The sequence below is a fragment of the Rhynchophorus ferrugineus genome, unplaced genomic scaffold, assembly GCF_030347505.1.
Source record: "Rhynchophorus ferrugineus isolate W39M unplaced genomic scaffold, kcgeb_rfMv2 rfM10, whole genome shotgun sequence".
Taxonomy (NCBI): domain Eukaryota; kingdom Metazoa; phylum Arthropoda; class Insecta; order Coleoptera; family Curculionidae; genus Rhynchophorus; species Rhynchophorus ferrugineus.
In genome coordinates, this window is record NW_027472589.1 from 3,103,313 (window position 1) to 3,125,244 (window position 21,932).

Consider the following 21,932-nt stretch of genomic DNA (forward strand, 5'->3'; position numbering starts at 1 on the left):
TCTGGCTGACTTTTCTCTCTTTCCAATACTCAAATTATCAGTTCGATGCACACATTTTCAGTTGATGGAGAAGATAAAAGAAAGTTAACAATGAGAAATAATTATAATGCTTAAGATCAAATTTCCCTAAAATAGGGAAATTTTCATAGATATAGCAACTCCGAGTTGCAGTTAATAACAAACATTTTAACTTAAAATCTCTTTTAACTATGACAGCAGCTTAATCAAAGTAATACCATCGATTAGAAATATTTTATTATTAAGTATCATACTTTTAATTACATAAACATATCAGCATTTCGCTCAGTACATTTTTGACAAAATATTTTTTTGAAAAAATGGTTGTTTGTATACTGAACTCTAGCTGAAGTACAAAAAAATGGACTGGCTATTGGATATATATTTAGCTATCGAACAACCATCGTACGCACTTCATGTCGTATGCATTTAATATACAGTAACACCACCATCTGATAATCCGGTTAATCGGTAAATCCTTTAAAATTAATTTAAAGGTCTGATAATTGACTACTGGAGCCATCGCCAAAACATTTTCCTACCAGAAACGTTCGTAACATCGGCTTTCTACGTCTCCTGGTTTTATCAGTTTCGATGACGCCTAACGCGGAATATCTCCGGTGAAAGCTAATTTAACATTCTAATCACTCAGTGCTTTTACCGTATACTGAAACATTAAAATGGCATTTAATTTTAAAGGATTTTAAAACGTCATAAGTTTCGGCAAAACAAATTCGAACGTTTTGACAAAAAAACAGTTTTGTTGCCATTTCTGTTAAAATAATCACATGTTAAAGAAAATTACAAGGATTATAAAGAATTATACGTTGAATCGAATGGTATTATAATATATTATATACAACCTTTGGTTTTTAAGTTATACAACGAAACGTGTATTTTCCAAAAAAGAGGGGATGTCTGTTTATATCACATATTTTAAAAACTATAAAATCTAAAGCATTTTAATATTGATTTTCGATTCTTTCACCCCAAAATAAATATATTTTGAGAGTTTCATTGTTATCGGAGAAGTTAATTTATTTTGCACTTTTTCCATGTATATAGTCGTGAAAATTTGCAATTTTTTGCCATTTTCAAGTTTTCTATTGTCATTTTCGTTCAAATAATGACAGGTTAATGAAAATTACAGGGATTATAAAGAATTTTATGTTGAATCGAATGGTGGTATAATAAATTTTATACAACCCTTAGTTTTTAATTTATACAAGGAAAACTGTATTTTCAAAAAATCGGTTGAATTCTGTTTATATCACTTTTCTTAAAAACTATAAAATTTAAAGCATTTTAACATAGATTTTCATTTCTTTCATCTCAAAATAAATGTATTTTGAGAATTTTATTGTCATCGGAGAGGTCAATTTATTTTGCACTTTTTCCATGTATATAGTCGTAAAAATTTGCAATTTTTTGCCATTTTCAAGTTTTCCATTGTCATTTCCGTTCAAATAATTACAGGTTAATGAAAATTACAGGGATTATAAAGAATTTTATGTTGAATCGAATGGTGGTATAATAAATTTTATACAGCCTTTAGTTTTTAATTTATACAAGGAAAACTGTATTTTCAAAAAATCGGTTGAATTCTGTTTATATCACTTTTCTTAAAAACTATAAAATTTAAAGCATTTTAACATAGATTTTCGTTTCTTTCAATCCAAAATAAATATATTTTGAGAGTTTCATTGTTATCGGAGAGGTGAATTTATTTTGCACTTTTTCCATGTATATAGTCGTGAAAATTTGCAATTTTTTGCCATTTTCAAGTTTTCTGTTGTCATTTTCGTTCAAATAATGACAAGTTAATGAAAATTACAGGGATTATAAAGAATTTTATGTTGAATCGAATGGTGGTATAATAAATTTTATACAGCCTTTAGTTTTTAATTTATACAAGGAAAACTGTATTTTCAAAAAATCGGTTGAATTCTGTTTATATCACTTTTCTTAAAAACTATAAAATTTAAAGCATTTTAACATAGATTTTCGTTTCTTTCAATCCAAAATAAATATATTTTGAGAGTTTCATTGTTATCGGAGAGGTGAATTTATTTTGCACTTTTTCCATGTATATAGTCGTGAAAATTTGCAATTTTTTGCCATTTTCAAGTTTTCTATTGTCATTTTCGTTCAAATAATGACAGGTTAATGAAAATTACAGGGATTATAAAGAATTTTATGTTGAATCGAATGGTGGTATAATAAATTTTATACAGCCTTTAGTTTTTAATTTATACAAGGAAAACTGTATTTTCAAAAAATGGGTTGAATTCTGTTTATATCACTTTTCTTAAAAACTATAAAATCTAAAGCATTTTAACATAGATTTTCGTTTCTTTCAGCCCAAAATAAATATATTTTGAGAGTTTCATTGTTATCGGAGAGGTGAATTTATTTTGCACTTTTTCCATGTATATAGTCGTGAAAATTTGCAATTTCTTGCATTTTCAAGTTTTCTATTGTCATTTTCGTTCAAATAATGACAGGTTAATGAAAATTACAGGGATTATAAAGAATTTTATGTTGAATCGAATGGTGGTATAATAATTTGTATAAAACCTTTAGTTTTTAATTTATACAAAGAAAACTGTATTTTGAAAAAAATCGGTTGAATTCTGTTTATATCACTTTTCTTAAAAACTATAAAATCTAAAGCATTTCAACATAGATTTTCGTTTCTTTCAACCCAAAATAAATATATTTTGAGAGTTTTATCGTTATCGGAGAGGTGAATTTATTTTGCACTTTTTCCATGTATATAGTCGTGAAAATTTGCAATTTTTTGCCATTTTCAAGTTTTCCATTGTCATTTCCGTTCAAATAATGACAGGTTAATGAAAATTACAAGGATTATAAAGAATTTTATGTTAAATCGAATGGTGGTATAATTATTTTTATACAACCGTTAGTTGTTTATTAACCGTTTAATTTATACAAAGAAAACTGTATTTTCAAAAAAAATCAGTTAATTTCTGTCTATATCACAGATTTTAAAAACTATAAATTCTAATGCAGTTTAACATAGATGTTCGTTGCTTTCACCACAAAATAAATATATTTTAAGAGTTTTATTCTTATCTGAGAGGTATTTTTTTTAAGATTTTTTTACATGTATATATATTGTGAAAATTTGCTATTTTTTGTAATTTTCATATATCTAACTGCCATTTCCGTTCAAATAATCAGTGGCTAATGAAACCTACAGAGTTTATAAATAATTTTACGTGACTCTGATGATTTTTCTCTCTTCTCAATACTCATTATCACTTCAGGCACCCATTTTCAGTTGATGGAGAACATAAAAGAAATTACCCAACGAGAAAAAAAATATGAACCAGAATTCCTATGTAATCCTACAGCAGGTCATAATTTCCCTAAAATACAGAAATTTTCGTAGATCTGACAACACTGATTAGAGGTAATAACAATTATTTTAAATGAAAATCTACTGTGACAAACTATGACAGTATCCTAATAACAGTAATGCCAACGATTAGAAATCATATATTAAGCACAATACTTTTATTACATACACATTTCGCCTTTTATCCCAGTACGTTTTTGACAAAATGCTTTGTAATAAGTTTAACACTTATAATTTCTATCCATTTCTAGATGAGGTGAAAGTTCCCTAAATTGGGAAATTATCGTTGATACGGCAACATCGATTTACAGGTTAAAACGAATATTTTAGCTTAAAATCCACTGTAACTATGAGAGTGTGTTAATAACGTTAATGTCATCGATTAGGAACCCTTTATTATTAAGTATTTTATACCTTTGATTACATACACATAAAAAAGAAGCAAAAACCGTGTCGGTTATACATTGAATCGCCACTAATCGCGAACAAAGATCGGGAATGTCATCGATGACGTAAGGTATTAAACCTGTTATCTAAAAGCCCGCGATGCAAATCGTTTTGTAGGTTAAGTGACTTGGTAAATAACAACTACGGCTTGTTAATTGTTTCGATAAACCGTCACGTAAACAGGACCGTCCGTTAGATCGTCTCGGTTTCCTTGTAAAATCGCTTGTCAAACTGTAGTTACACGAAGAATTAAACCCACCGCCGATGGAATCGATTCGGAATCGAAAGAATGCACCGCGTGTCATGATCACGTACGTTATGGCTGTTTCTCCGAACGTATTGTTCGTCTTTTGTTTGACAATTCGTAAATAGTTTTGACGTACGTGAAAAAAAAAACGAAGAGGTTGTCAAAAATTAATGTTACCCAAATATTTTATCAGTTATAATGGCTAACACTACTAAATAATGATAATGATGTAAGTCAATCAATATATATCATTAATACCATTAAAACATATTTTATAAATTAATAGCTGGTAGTTACACAGACATTTTAATTATAGTTTTCGCGCAAACTTGACATAATGCAGAACTAGTCCACTTACCAGCCATTACTAAGAGGTCACGCTTACTGAGGTCGCTCTGTGTCCGATTTATAGAAAGGAAGAAAAGAAAAGAACTGGAATTGAAATATAGGAAAATGTGGAATTGGAAGAAAATCACAATTATCAGTACATAATAAATAGCTATTATATAAGCAAATACTGAAACCTATATGGACATACGGAGTTTAATTATGGGGATGTTCGGCAAAGAGTAACATAAAAACATAAAATTTTTTCAGAACAAGATCCTGAGAATATTGTGGTCGGACGCAAATACTACAGGACTGACTACCTACATCGATACCTTCAAATACCAACAGTCAATCAAGAAATCAAGAGAAATGCAAGGGGGCATGAGGAAAGACTCAGATTCTCATGAGAATATTGAAGTATTGCAACTATTGGATACCACCAGAGCAGGACACAGACTCAAAAGAATCAAACCATCTGTAGTGAGGTGCATATAATAAAAATACAGCAATGACCTGAAAGATTATTTCACCAGAGACTGAGATAGGGCCAATGGGTCCTCCTAGTTATATACCTAGATTTAAGTAGTAATAATATAATAATTAAATAATAAAAGAAAAATCGAATTCTGTCAATTTCAAACAAATTTTAATAAAATGCGAGCACCCTCAGTTTGAACCAATCGACCCGTTAAGTTCGGATTTCCGCGTCTAGTCTACGTCTCAGCAGTTCTACCCATTCCGTCTCTAGTTTAGTCGATGGTCTACATCCCGTTGAAAGTAAGACACAGGAACTAACGGGATCTGGTCGGAGCTCTCCATTCCACGATATATTGATGACTCTCGTTACTAGAACACCGCGGTATCTGTGTTTAGGTTACTGAGACACCAGCGGTATACATCGATAAAAACACCACGGACGTCTAGAGAAATTTAATTAGTAAGCGGGCATAAAATATCATCCATAATCAGTCAGATGTGGCGCGCGTAACACGGAATTACAAATCGTTCTCGATTATCGTAATCTTTTTGTTGTGTAAATTTATTCGGTTTTGGTTTATCGACACAGAGTGTACAGTTTATCGACGCTTGTCAATGTCATCGAACGTTAACGTAGGGATCTGTAATGCGATGTCCCCAAGTTTAATGGTTATGTCACTGTCAGATTTGTTACACCAAATATACCGAAAAATCATTACCCGTTTTTCTAATATATGTCGCCAGTCTTAAGCATACAATGTTATGATTTATTTATATATTTCATTTTATTCTGCTGACGTCAAGCTTCAAACCTATAGTTATTATATTATACGCGAAAGTAACACCGCCATAGATTTATAAATTTTTGCATTTGCATTGTCATCACTTTTCTTACTTAATTAAAAGAAAAAGACCTCTGAAAGTTATTGTTTCCTGGTAGAAACTTTCGATAAGTCTGCTCTAACTAAAAAAACATGTAAGGCGTAGAAAAAGTTTGTAGATGTGAAACTGTAAGAGTTATTGGGTGAAGACCCAACCCAAACTGAAAAACACTTGGCAGAAGCATTAAATGTGGCGTAAATGAAGCGTAAATACGATTGGCGAATCGATTAGGAGCTATGGGGAAAATCCAATAGGAAAGGTGGGTGCCACATTAATTGAATGACAGGCAAAATCGTCTGTGAAAAGTTGCTTCAAAGGTATGAGGAAGTCATTTCTGCACCGAATAGTGACAGGTGATGAAATGTGGATTTATCTTGAACACCCTAAGCGCAAAAATTCATAGTTATCACCTGGCGAAACCGGCCGATCGACTCCAAGGCCAAATCACTTTGGTCGCAAGATAATGCTCTCTATTTTGTAGGAACAAAGTTATGTAGTGTATTACGAACTCTTTAAACCTAGTGAAGCAGTTAACAGTGGTCCCTACCGATAATAAATGATTAATTTGAACCATCCATTGATCCAAAAACATCCAGAATGGGCCTGAAAACACGGTAAAATTATTTTACAGCCGTTTCATAAAACAAAACTGGCCAAGAAAGCGTTGAAAGCACTTGTTTGAGACATATTATCGTACCCGCCATACTCTCCCGACCCTGCCCCATCCGACTAACAACTTTTCGCACCAATGGGACACGCGATTGCAAAACAATACTTCGCCAATTTCGAAGAAGTTAGAAAATGGCGCGATGAACGGTTTTGCTCAGAGGACAATGACTTGAACAGTTTTCTTGGGATGGCATCCATAAATTGACGGAAAGATGGGCAAGATGTACAGAATCAACGATCAATACTTTGAATAAATAATTTTTCCAATTTTCTTGAAAATTATATAGTCCTTTTCCGAAAAAAATCGGTCCTGATTTTCCAGTACATCTGGTACTCTTTGATTTCAGTTTATTGATACTTGTCAATGACATCAAACGATAACATAGTGACCTGTAATGCGATATCACCAAAATTAAGGGTTACGCCACTGTCAGAGCTATTATCACACAGGACATAGAGATTTAACTTTATAGTCCAGTATACATTGTTGAGTATTATAACTCTGACAGCGATATAACCTTTAAATTTGGCGATATAGAGTTACATACCCCTACATTAAAGTGTTTGATGACAATGACAAGTATTAATAAATTAAAACCATGGAGTATTATTGCAATTAATACATTTACTTTTTATTACCCCATTGGCAGTAGGCATTCGTGAAAATGGAGTCAATAGGAATTGCGTCTTCAAAAGTTAAATAGTATTTATATTATCTCGCTTGTGGCGCTCTCTGTGGTTCTGAAGCATATAACTAAGTCACGAAATTTTATTTGAGATATCGCCTTCTATGTTTTCGGTTTATTAATGCACATTAGTTTAGGAATCTGTAATGCAATTGTGCCATATTTAAATCTTTAATTTTAATCTGTCAGAGATGGTTTCAGCTTATTGACACTTGTCAATGTCATTAAACTTTAATGTAGGTATCTGTAACACGGTGTCGCCAAATTTAAAAGGTTATGGCACTGTCAGAGTTATTATTTTATCACATTAAACGAAAGTTTATTCATACTACACGGCAAACAACTGAAATATTTACATATACCTACAATTATCACGATTATATGAGGTCAGGGGCTTGGTCTCTGAAAAGTATTTATAATTGCGGCCGTTCTCGCATGTCAATTGTTTGTTTATGATAATATTATACAGATTTAATCGAGAATGACAAGAGGAACAGATCGGAATACGGAAATAGTGGGTGAAGCGAGTCGTTGCTTCTTTTTGTTGACCCAGAGACACATTTTGGTGACATCACCCGCCGCAGAGAAGAAACAGTGTTAATTACAAACGGCGTAATCGATGCAACTAGTTAAGGTTGGCCGTGTCTTTTTGAAATTCCAAAAAAAAAACCAATTATACATAGTATATAACATTATTTGTTCACTGTATAGCCTTGTAATTGACTATTTGTTATTATTGAATGTGTTTTTTATGATATTTAGACCATTATTATCTTCAATGTAGAACATAACCTCGCAATTTGTAAATTTGTTTGAGAATCAGACAATATTTTCGTTCTCATTTTAATCTAGTTAAATAAAGACACAATGATGTCTGATTAGTTTGAACACATACGAATGATCCTGTCATAGTAGTCCAATTGTCAGACGTATGCAAAATTCTTGAAAGCAATAATGAAATAACTCAATAACTCTAATCTATAAACTATTGTGGCTGTATAATTTTAACTGTAGTTTTTAGATGTACTATAATGTTAAAATAAATTATATTTGAAAACATTTTTGTTCTATTATTTAATTTAGATTAGAAGTTTGTTGTATGTCAAAGCCAAACTGAACAAAAAATCAGATTTGATGCGGCAACATGCGACGTTTTGACGTCACAAATTTAGTTATACGCAAATTTACGACAGAAAAAAATAATTGTTACACCTAACCTACCAAATATTCTTTAAATTTCCTGGGAAAATTGGTATCGATATTAAATATATTTAAACATGTTATTTGAAATCTATTAATATGTAACACTGAATACATATGATCAAAATAAAAGTAGAAGAATATATAATTAAATCTTTAGATACCTCTCATGTAAAAACTAGAAATATATAAAGAATTTTAAGAAAAATATTATAACATTATTTACAATAAGACATAAGAAATACATTTTTGAAAATATTTCACTTATCTGTCAAGGAATCTTATTTACACGTAAATTAATACAGCAGTCAATAAAATAAAGTAGATGAATACCTACCTAACCTAACTAAACTGTAGATACCTTAACAATAATGCATATATAACGTCTGAAATTAAAATTGAAAGATTTACAATAGATAATGGATAATGTTTTAGACACTTATGCAACTGAATTCACATGGGTAAGATTATTTTAATATCTTATTTTGACCGACTTACCTAACAGTTCCTTATGTCCAGCTTAAGAAGAAGCATTTTTATACCAAATCTAACGTTTTTTAACGTTGTATTATCTTCTCGATGAATCAATCAAATCAATCAATCAATAAATTTAAACATGCTATTTGTAATATGTTATTAGAAAAAAAATTGATATTTCTCAGTTATATATGATGATAATACTTATATTCGTATCGCTAGTTGTTTGATTCATCTTAATTAAAACACCAACTATATCCAAATTAAAATAAAATGAACAGAATAAGATAAGTAAGAAAAAGTTAAAATTTAACCCAGCTAAAGTATTTTTTTATGAATGGTCGCGATAATTTCAAGAAGAGATAAGATTAAATATATTTTTATGCCAGAAACTGGATTGTAGATTATTAAAAACTTATTTTGAGAGATATATTATAGCTTATTAATAACAAATGAATTAAGATCATTATTTGACTTATATTTCAAGTTTTCAATTTTGAAGGATTTGTAATACTTAGACTACGTTTCACTTCCATAGCAGTATTCAATCATCAGGGTTTAGTTACTAGACTCTGTTTAATCATAATATTATGCGTTACTTTAGTAAAGTCTAAACCATAGTCTGTTCACAGTTATTTTGTACATACGTCATCTAAATTTGTGGCATCAAAACGTCGCAATGTCGCCGCATCAACTCTGAATTTTAGTTCAGTTTGGCTTTGACATATAACAAAATTCTAGTCTAAATAAATTAATTGAACAAAAATGTTATATAATTTATTTTAATATTATAGTACACCAAAAAACTACAGTTAATTATACAGCCCCAATAGTTTATAGGTTAGAGTTCTAACCATAGAGAAATAGAGATTTAACTTCATAGGAAATTCTGGCGAAATGTTTCGCGACGTCCAACATGTAGATGTTGCTACCTTTAACATATTACTTGTTTTATTCGCTATGCTAAGAGCCGCGACGGAATCTGATTGGTTCATTTCCTTCTATGGATACACTTAAACTTTCCTTTAAGTACTTATGAACAATTTAGTGATGGTGAAAATAATACCACGAGCCCAGAATAAGTACAAATGGAAGTTGATCAAAATCAAAATGAAAATTTAATAGGTTATAACCTTCTACCAATATCAATTGTTCCAATCAAGCACTACATCGTTTTGTTTTCGAACGTTTCGTGATTTCTTTCGTCATCAGGCCGGTCTGTAATATCATTGCGTGAAATCACTACTACATAAAGGATATTACCACACATCCAAACAGTTTGTAAAGGGAAATCGTCAAACTGAATGTAAATATAAATGAAAATAATAACGTCCGATGCATATATTGTTCGATATGTGATACCTCCGTTCTACGTACCAAACAAGTGAAAGCTTCCTCGTGTGAGAAATAACTGAATGGCTTGCTGTCGGGTTAGTCAAGGTATATATCATTGAATCTAGAGTGATTTCTATTGAAACATATGCCGGTAAATTGCACAGAATGAAGAACAACCGTATAGAAAGTATTTATTATATAAAAAATAGACTGCCATCGCCAGTAATAAGTACAGATTATTCTGTTGAAACTCTTATTTTGTTTGTTGCGGTATAAAAGTAATTAATGTTGCTTTAATTGGTATTTTCCTGCGGATTTGACATAGTGAAGAACCAGTTTAACTATTTTTAATTGTGAAATCATAATTTTTCATTATAATTCTTTAAGTTATTTTGATCAGCGATATCTCTTAATGAAAATATAAAGAACTGTTAAATTTCATGGTTTCATTTATGTAAATATAAATACAAGCAACTAATTAGATTTGTCTTATTGGTAATTTAATTTTCTTTATATATCAAAGAGTTACATTATTATTTTTGTATTATTTAGGCTTGGTACCGACTTCAAAGTGGTCGGTTAATAGTAGTTAAAATAATATTGTAAATAGATAAATAGGTTTTGGTAAGTATTGAGCTAAATTGTGTGTATATAGTAGAACTAGCGACTCGCCCCGGCTTCGCACGGGTGCAATGCTGATACTAAATTAAATACACTACAGAAAAAATATGAACATTGTATATAAAAATATAGCGGCCCGCTCCGACTTTGCACGGGCATAAAATATATATGCCTATGTCACTCAATGAAAACATGATTAAAATCGATCCAGTATTTTTGGTTCATTCATTACTACCCTTGGCCTGCACGCATTAAATTTGGAGTAAAACAATTCCTCTTCCCCTATACTTACTATGAAGATTTCCTGCTATCTTTGGAATATCTAAATTCATACAATTTTTATTACATTACACATTTTTAAACGCAAATTTTAAATTTGTAATATCTCCGAAAATATTTGTTTAATTTACATGCTGTAAGAAACCATATTGATCTATATTAATTGCACACTGTATTTAAGGTACTTAATTCGATAAGGATGAATGCCGTATTGCTTAAAATAGCTTCGTAAATAAGCCATTTTCTCACGTAAAAAGTAAACAATAAAAATGGTTAATGTGGGTTATCCCTAAAAGATAAACATATACCATCGCGGACTTTTTTGTAGACCTTTTTATGGTGTACAATACTGTAGTACATTAATTTGATCTAACTCGTAGGGTTAGGCAGCGATTTTGCTAATTGCTAAATAAGCCTAAAAAAATAGGTTAATTTACGACATCACGTTAGAAACCTCTAAAATTATCAATGTTGCCTTAGTATATTATGCATGTATTATACATATAAACCTTCCTCTTGAATCACTCTATCTATTGAAAAAAACCGCATCAAAATCCGTTGCGTAGTTTTAAAGATTTAAGCGCACATAGGGATATAGGGACAGAAAAGGCGACTTTGTTTTATACTATGTAGTGATACAAACTACGTGTAGTAGATAGGTTGAATAAGGTGTTTGTTCATTTTTATTTAGTTATTATAAGGATTATTATGTACATATTTTATTTTAAAACGTTTTTTTTTGTGTTAAAAACCTAAATTTGGTTATTTTTTAATTTTTAATTTCTTGTTTATTTTTTCAAGTCGGTTTAAGTATTTTGTTAAAAATATTTTATTCTTATCTTTTTAGTGTTAGATATTTACTTAATTAATTATGCAGTTAATGGATAACCCAATTAAAAGTGCAGCCTGTATGAGAGAAAATAGGAATAAAGAGACAATGATTGAAAAAATAAGGAACGCTTCAGGCCCCAGGGTCCGCTACCTAGTCTAGGTGATTTCACAAATTTTCTAACCAAACTAGAACAAAGTTGCTGCTCTCGTTGGGAATAGAAGCCGCGACCTACGCGTGTGGTCTTAATGCCCTAACCGTTACACCATAGAAACAGTTTGTGCTTAAAAAACAAGCTGTTGCGCTGAACTACTTCCGATATTTGGCCACATCAATGCAGCAATAGCATTATACATAAATATTTTATTATTTTTAATATTTTATTATTATTATTATTATTTAATTATTACTTTGTTACCAGTCGTTTCCGACTAACCTACAATTTGTCCTTACGATAAATTAAATCTAGATATATAACTAGGAGGACCCATCGGCCCTTTCCTGGTGAAATAATGTTAATACATGTCACTGCTGAATTTTTTAATATATCCACCTCACTACACAACACTACACAAGATCAGATGGTTTGGTTCTTTTGAGTCTATGTCCTGTTCTGGTGGTATCCAAAAGCTGCAATACTTCAATATTCTCATGATGTAGGTAATCAACCCTATAGTATTTGGGGGCGCCCACACTACCTCTCAGGACTTTGTTCTGAAAAATTTGTATTTTCTTTATGTTACTCTTTGCAGAATATCCCCATAATTGAACTCCGTATGTCCATATAGGTTTCATTATTTGCTTACATAATAGCAATTTTTTACTACTACTGATAATTACACTACTGTACTGATAATTACACTTACAAGTACAATTATAATTTTCTTCCAATTAGCCAGTACATTTTCCTATATTTCAATTCCAGTTCTTTTCTTTTCTTCTTTATATGTTCCTTCCAGCGAAGTTTTACATCAAGATTCATTCCGAGATATTTAGCGTTGTTGCTATATGGAATGATTAGTATATTTAATGTATTATTTAGTATTATTTAATGTTATTGGTGCTTGTACGCTCTGATTGTAGGTGAACTGCACATGCATAGATTTACTTCCATTACTTGTTCATAGTTTCACCAACAGTACAGCTGTAGTTATTTACTAAAGACGATACAAGTTAAAAAGAGATACAATGCTGCCTGATGCGTCCGAACATGTAACCGAAATGGCTTATAAGATTCGCCTAGTTGTCAAATGTATAAATCGGCAAACGTTATTTTAGCCCTTTGATTATTGTCATTAATTCGAAATTGCTGCTTAATAACAGGCCAATTGAAAAGTCCCCGGCCTACCATAATAAAACACATTTTTTTGGAAATTTTTTTTTATTCAACATAATTCCTTACAAGTGTGATACACTGATTAGACCGACCCTCCAACTTTTTGATACCATTTTTGTAGCACCATTTGTCCTTTGCTTCAAAATAGGCCTCAGTTTCGGCGATCACCTCTTCATTCGACGAACATTTCTTCTCAATCTTTCTCAATTTTTTGGGATTTGAGAACAGGAAATAGTGGCTGGGGGGCCAGATCTACACGGTATTCTACACAGTGGATGAGGAAACAATTCGAAACCCAATTCATGGATTTTTGATACAGTGCATTGTCTTGGTGAAGCAGCATTTTCTTTTTCTTCAAATGCGGCCGTTGTTCGGCGATTTCGTCCTTCAAACGGTCCTATAACGCTATATAGTAGTCGCTGTTGATGGTCCTTCCTTGTAGTCAATGAAAATTATTCCTTGCGCATTCAAAAATACAGACGCCGTAACTTTGACAGCCGACTGTTGCGTTTTCCCACGCTTTCGAGCGGATTCATCGTGTGCAGTCCACTCGGATGTCTGTCGATTGGACTTCGGAGAAAAATGATGAAGCCATATTTCATCCATTGTCATATATCGACGCAAAAACTGGGGTTGATTACGCTTGATCATCTTCAAACACTGCTCCGAATCATCAACTCGTGGTTCTTTTTGGTCAAAAATGAGCTCGCGCGGGTGCCATTTGGTACAGAGCTTTCTCATACACAAATATTTGTGAATGATATGATGTACGCGTTCTGTTGATATCTTTAGAGTCTTTGCTATTTCATTCAATTTCAATTTACGTCCATTCAAAATCGTTTTGTGGATTTTTTAATGTTTTCCTCGGTAACAACCTCTTTTGGGCGCCCACAGCCTTCGGTGTTCATTTCACCAAGTCTAAAGTTAACATACCATTCCTTGATAGTTGATTTTCATGGGGCAGTGTCCGGAAACTCGACATCAAGCCAAGTTTTTGCTTCAACTGTATTTTTTTCCTTCAAAAAGCAATATTTTATCCATTTTTTCACAATAACAAAAGTTGCTTCACTCAACATGCTATAATTCACAAACTAATGATCCGATAGTTGTCAAATTTATACACGTATCTTGTGAGGGTTAGGGCTAACTAAAAAAACATATGGATTTAATTCTAGTAGCGCCATCTATCTGCCAGGCCGGGTACTTTTCAATTGACCTGTTATTTGTGATTGAAAATGCCAAAGCCAATAAATACTCAGAGTAAGGAACAGATTGCGATCACTATTACAATATAATCATAAACCGTATGGTTTTTGGCCAACTAATCTCGATCGAAACAGTACCACTTGAATGTCCGTATAGAGTAACGACTTCCTGACGGTGTTTCCAACCTTGATTCGTTTGTGAGACCGGCAAGAATTAAAAACGGAATGAAAATATGCCGCCGCGCCCATCCAGCTGACCTTCGCACCAGCTCGGATTTGGTGTCTATTAGAATTTTTCCTGATCTGCATTGTCGCCATTTTATGTAACTTGTTTTTATCTAGTGACAGCCGTGGAAAAGTTGATTTCGCGTTTGTTGGTTTTATAACCTTATTTTTTATGGTTACGTACATATCCGCGATTGTTCACGAACGTTGGGTAAAGAATTGTCAATTAATTTTGAGGATATACTGGTAAATATTTACATTCAAAAAAGTGTTCTCGAGTTTTAGTTAAGTATAAAGTATATTCAAAGCTTTTTTGAACATACGTCAACGAGATGTCTAATGTATTGCCTGCTACAATTGTAAATTCGTTTTAGAATCAGACAATATTTTCTTTCTTATTTTATTCTAGTTAAAAAGAGACACAATGCTGTCTGATTAGTTCCTTTCCGGTTTCAGGCCAAAAAATGATGGGCTTCGGCTGCTGATGTCTTCTAGACGAACAACATTTTGAGCATTCCATTATTAGCGTCTGTATATAACGAATATCTCAATAATGCTTAATGGAAAACTGTTATTTTATGTGGATAAATGTCAAAACTATTGAATTTAATAGTAAGGTTATGTTGCTTAAAGCTGTTTACAGGTATTGTTGATTAAAATACATGCAAGCACCTATTAATTTAATTAATTGAATATGTATGACTAGAGTTTTGCAACTTTCAAATCATCTGTCAGGAAAAAAGTTAGTTTTACTGAACGCTTGAATAAATTCCTTTTATCTCTTATTTCTTTATTTATATTGCTCCATCCCTGCTTGCCCTCTGAACAAAATAATGACCCAATAAACGAACCTATATATAATATAAAAATGTACGACCTCTAGTCGTAATATTTGCCTAAAAATCACCTCACAACGAAAATTTTATTGTAATAGTTATTATAACCTTGAATCTATGGTAATAGCTCCAGCAAGAACGGTGAAGAAATAATACGCTTTGGTAAACACATTATAAAAAATGTTCCTTAATTCGCACACATTTATGTTTCAACAAAAAAAACGCATAATTTTATTGTCATTTTCTGGGGCTGGAGGGGGAAGCCACCGATGACTCCAAACCTACGAACTCGCTGGTATGAGTAGTTTTTTTACTATATCGTTTTTTCGGGTGAAATACACGATATGTTTACCCAACGTTCAATTACCGGACGATTTCACCACGTGACCGCCATCGAAACAATACGATACGTCAAAAAAGTCAACGGAAAATGATTATTCGTCGGTTCGAGTGCGCTTTCACTTTCTTTTAGAAATAATCGATTTTAATTGGAATATCTACGCTAAATGCGTCTGGGAACGTTGCTTAGAACGCTCCCGGCCGTCGATATTTCGCATATTTGGAATATTTGTCGGGCTACTCTCGATTTACGAACTCGTCGGCAAAATGGGCGATTTTTATTTGTTAAAAGTTCTTTTTTCAATCTTATTTATTACCAAAAACGAAATATCTAGTCCACTGTCGTTATTACGACAAACGTTCAAATCAAAATTACGACAAATTATCAGAGTCGGACATGGTTGGCCGAGAAACAATTGCCATTATATAGAAAACCGCAGAATAATTTTTAATATTGCCCGGGCTATTGTTGAGTGGAAAAAATTTGGTTTAATATCGATTTTTTTGCGTAAAAATATTACTTTTTTCATCAATTATTGCGTTTCGTAGCATTGACAAGAATTTATTCGATTAAAAACTATGTTTAAACGAGAACACGTTGGTATTTTCCAAAAATATAACTCCTTTAGCTTCTTAGCTTCAACGCTCTATTAAAAACCTAAAATAATATTATTTTATACTTTGATTCAATATGATTCACGAGAAAATGATTTTCATACTATTTATTTGTCTCATTTTCTGATTTTTAGGGTCGTATTTACAATATCTTTGGTTATATTCAAGTTATAGCAATGAAGTTAACCTTAGTCACATAAAGACTAATACAGAATTTAATATAAATTTAAAATAACTAACAATTGATTCTTTTCCAAAAATATCCACTCCTAATTTCTCAAGCATAGTTTTCATTTATTTTAACATATAACAAAAAAAATATTATTGGGTTCCCTCTGAACTTAAATACACAATACTATCTTATGATATAGAAGTAGTCGATAGTAAGGTAGAAGGTGTATTATTATCAGCAAATGTATAATTTTTTAGGTATATTTGTAATTTCCAAAAATATCACTCCTTTAATATTTTAAATTTAATTTTAAGATATTTAAATATATGTAATATAAGTATTTTCTATGTGAGTTTTGCCAAAATATCACACTTTGCTATTTTCCAAAAATATAACCCCTTTAGATTCTTAGCTTCATCTTAACGTTATTGACTGTTTCTTGATATCTTTGATTAACATCAAGATATGAATGAAATATGAATAATTTTTATATAATTACGAGTATAATAACGTAGAGAATACATTTACTATCATAAATATATTATTTTTAAGCTATAAACCACAAAATTGATATTTTCCAGAAATATAACTCCTTTAGATTCTTAGCTTCATCTATAAATATCTTAAATAGGGGTGAAAGTAAATTAGTGTTTCACTCTATACAAATATGAAACATTAATTTAAAATAACTATCACAAAATAGCTCTTTTCCAAAAATATCACTCCTTTAGTTTTAAAGTTACTTTAAATACATACATAAGTATTTCCGATATGATTTTAACCACAAAATCATACATTTTAACAGTGATATTTGACAATTTCTTAACGTTATTGACTGTTTCTTGATATCTTTGATTAACATCAAGATATAAATGAAATATGAATAAATTTTATACAATTACGAGTATAATAACGCAGAGAATACATTTACTATCATAAATATATTATTTTTAAGCTATAAACCACAAAATTGATATTTTCCAGAAATATAACTCCTTTAGATTCTTAGCTTCATCTATAAATATCTTAAATAGGGGTGAAAGTAGATTAGTGTTTCACTCTATAAAAATCTGATAAATATCCCAATAGCATTAATTTGCAATAACCATCACAAAATTGATCTTTTCCAAAAAGAACACTCCTATAATAATTCAAGCTTAACTTTAAGATATTTAAGTATATATAACATATAAGTATTTCCCATGTGAGTTTTGCCAAAATATCATACTTTGCTATTTTCCAAAAATATAACTCCTTTAGCTTATTATTTATAAGAATAAATATCTTAAATAGCGGTGAAAGTAAGTTAGTGTTTCACTCTATACAAATATGAAACATTAATTTAAAATAACTATCACAAAATAGCTCTTTTCCAAAAATATCACTCCTTTAGTTTTAAAGTTACTTTAAATACATACATAAGTATTTCCGATATGATTTTAACCACAAAATCATACATTTTAACAGTGATATTTGACAATTTCTTAACGTTATTGACTGTTTCTTGATATCTTTGATTAACATCAAGATATAAATGAAATATGAATAAATTTTATACAATTACGAGTATAATAACGCAGAGAATACATTTACTATCATAAATATATTATTTTTAAGCTATAAACCACAAAATTGATATTTTCCAGAAATATAACTCCTTTAGATTCTTAGCTTCATCTATAAATATCTTAAATAGGGGTGAAAGTAGATTAGTGTTTCACTCTATAAAAATCTGATAAATATCCCAATAGCATTAATTTGCAATAACCATCACAAAATTGATCTTTTCCAAAAAGAACACTCCTATAATAATTCAAGCTTAACTTTAAGATATTTAAGTATATATAACATATAAGTATTTCCCATGTGAGTTTTGCCAAAATATCATACTTTGCTATTTTCCAAAAATATAACTCCTTTAGCTTATTATTTATAAGAATAAATATCTTAAATAGCGGTGAAAGTAAGTTAGTGTTTCACTCTATACAAATATGAAACATTAATTTAAAATAACTATCACAAAATAGCTCTTTTCCAAAAATATCACTCCTTTAGTTCTTAAGTTATTTTAAATACATACATAAGTATTTCCGATATGATTTTAACCACAAAATCATACATTTTAACAGTGATATTTGACAATTTCTTAACGTTATTGACTGTTTCTTGATATCTTTCATTAACATCAAGATATAAATGAAATATAAATAAATTTTATACAATTACGAGTATTATAACGTAGAAAATACATTTACTATCATAAATATATTATTTTTAAGCTATAAACCACAAAATTGATATTTTCCAGAAATACAACTCCTTTAGATTCTTAGCTTCATCTATAAATATCTTAAATAGGGGTAAAAGTAGATTAGTGTTTCACTCTATAAAAATCTGATAAATATCCCAATAGCATTAATTTGCAATAACCATCACAAAATTGATCTTTTCCAAAAAGAACACTCCTATAATAATTCAAGCTTAACTTTAAGATATTTAAGTATATATAACATATAAGTATTTCCCATGTGAGTTTTGCCAAAATATCATACTTTGCTATTTTCCAAAAATATAACTCCTTTAGCTTATTATTTATAAGAATAAATATCTTAAATAGCGGTGAAAGTAAGTTAGTGTTTCACTCTATACAAATATGAAACATTAATTTAAAATAACTATCACAAAATAGCTCTTTTCCAAAAATATCACTCCTTTAGTTTTCAAGTTACTTTAAATACATACATAAGTATTTCCGATATGATTTTAACCACAAAATCATACATTTTAACAGTGATATTTTACAATTTCTTAACGTTATTGACTGTTTCTTGATATCTTTCATTAACATCAAGATATAAATGAAATATAAATAAATTTTATACAATTACGAGTATAATAACGTAGAAAATACATTTACTATCATAAATATATTATTTTTAAGCTATAAACCACAAAATTGATATTTTCCAGAAATACAACTCCTTTAGATTCTTAGCTTCATCTATAAATATCTTAAATAGGGGTGAAAGTAGATTAGTGTTTCACTCTATAAAAATCTGATAAATATCCCAATAGCATTAATTTGCAATAACCATCACAAAATTGATCTTTTCCAAAAAGAACACTCCTATAATAATTCAAGCTTAACTTTAAGATATTTAAGTATATATAACATATAAGTATTTCCCATGTGAGTTTTGCCAAAATATCATACTTTGCTATTTTCCAAAAATATAACTCCTTTAGCTCATTATTTATAAGAATAAATATCTTAAATAGCGGTGAAAGTAAGTTAGTGTTTCACTCTATACAAATATGAAACATTAATTTAAAATAACTATCACAAAATAGCTCTTTTCCAAAAATATCACTCCTTTAGTTTTCAAGTTACTTTAAATACATACATAAGTATTTCCGATATGATTTTAACCACAAAATCATACATTTTAACAGTGATATTTTACAATTTCTTAACGTTATTGACTGTTTCTTGATATCTTTCATTAACATCAAGATATAAATGAAATATAAATAAATTTTATACAATTACGAGTATAATAACGTAGAAAATACATTTACTATCATAAATATATTATTTTTAAGCTATAAACCACAAAATTGATATTTTCCAGAAATACAACTCCTTTAGATTCTTAGCTTCATCTATAAATATCTTAAATAGGGGTGAAAGTAGATTAGTGTTTCACTCTATAAAAATCTGATAAATATCCCAATAGCATTAATTTGCAATAACCATCACAAAATTGATCTTTTCCAAAAAGAACACTCCTATAATAATTCAAGCTTAACTTTAAGATATTTAAGTATATATAACATATAAGTATTTCCCATGTGAGTTTTGCCAAAATATCATACTTTGCTATTTTCCAAAAATATAACTCCTTTAGCTCATTATTTATAAGAATAAATATCTTAAATAGCGGTGAAAGTAAGTTAGTGTTTCACTCTATACAAATATGAAACATTAATTTAAAATAACTATCACAAAATAGCTCTTTTCCAAAAATATCACTCCTTTAGTTTTCAAGTTACTTTAAATACATACATAAGTATTTCCGATATGATTTTAACCACAAAATCATACATTTTAACAGTGATATTTTACAATTTCTTAACGTTATTGACTGTTTCTTGATATCTTTGATTAACATCAAGATATAAATGGAATATGAATAAATTTTACACAATTACGAGTATAATAACGTAGAGAATACATTTACTATCATAAATATATTATTTTTAAGCTATAAACCACAAAATTGATATTTTCCAGAAATATAACTCCTTTATATGTTTCTGTTCCATGTTCTAATCTCATTTTTTTGCGTTAAAATTTGCCTGTTTTGCTTTTAATTGAACTAAAAACAATGTTTAACGAGAACACAAATTATCTACACGTACATAACTAATGATAATTCGTGATATAACGGTAAACAAAAAAGTTCAACGTATATTTTTCTCTTTATAGTAACTGTTGGCTCTTAGTTATCATCTTAAGATGAATATGTTAATGTTTTAGCGGTTCTCTCTGTTCCACTGACTCATTTACATAGTCTCAATGACGACTGTTCTAATTAGATGTTTTCGCGAATTTATTCAAGAACAGTCAGGCAACTAGATGGTGCTTGATATTACTTACTAATGGAATTAAATAAAGTCTTGCGCTATTTGAGTACAGTTTTACATTTCATGATGATTTCTTGAAGAGAAAATGGCGTGTGATCTGGTGAAAAGTATGTCAAGAGATTATATTTCATAACAAAACAAAAAAATTTAGATAATTGTGGGTCTGTGCAAGTGGCTCTCGAGCAAATTCATTAATGCAGCGTCAATTTTACAAAAATATGAGGTTAAGAATGGAGTGTTCCATATTAACGTTAAAATAGCTTAGCATACAATGTTGGAAGTTATTTCTAGTTGTTATTGGCGTGGAAATAATCTGTTATAAATCACCATTACGATATATATGAGCAATAAAGTGTTATGGCATCGCTGAATCATAAAGATCGATATCGAATGCAGAGGCATCTTGATTCTTGACGCGTTTTCGGTGAATGGTTTTAAATGCCCGACCGTAAAGGTTAACAAGTCCAAACGTAGACGACTCAAAACATACTTTCTAATGTCACAGGTTAAAAAACAATCAAATGAAATGTGTGCACTCGCATTAATGAGTGATGATGAGATGATTGAGGATGTTGTTTCATAATTTTTGTTTAACTACATAATGTCTCTCTATTTCTAATAACTCTTATCGCTATTTTTAATGAATATTTCGGGTTAATAACAGTATAATTATAAAAT

The 21,932-nt window shown here is 30.2% G+C and overlaps 1 protein-coding gene across 3 annotated transcripts in view; it reads right to left on the bottom strand.

Moving 5' to 3' along the window:
• The window catches only part of fw (CUB and Sushi multiple domains furrowed), a 75,934-nt gene that overhangs the window by 42,418 nt on the left and 11,584 nt on the right, over positions 1-21,932 (bottom strand). Inside the window, exon 1 of one of the 3 annotated variants that reach the window (XM_076415820.1) lies at positions 4,107-4,170. The exons of the other annotated variants lie outside the window; for them this stretch is intronic. Coding sequence (XP_076271935.1) covers positions 4,107-4,152 — 46 coding nt within the window. The 5' untranslated portion in view covers positions 4,153-4,170. Of the gene's footprint in view, positions 1-4,106; positions 4,171-21,932 lie in introns of those variants that run through there. 3 annotated transcript variants of the gene reach the window in all.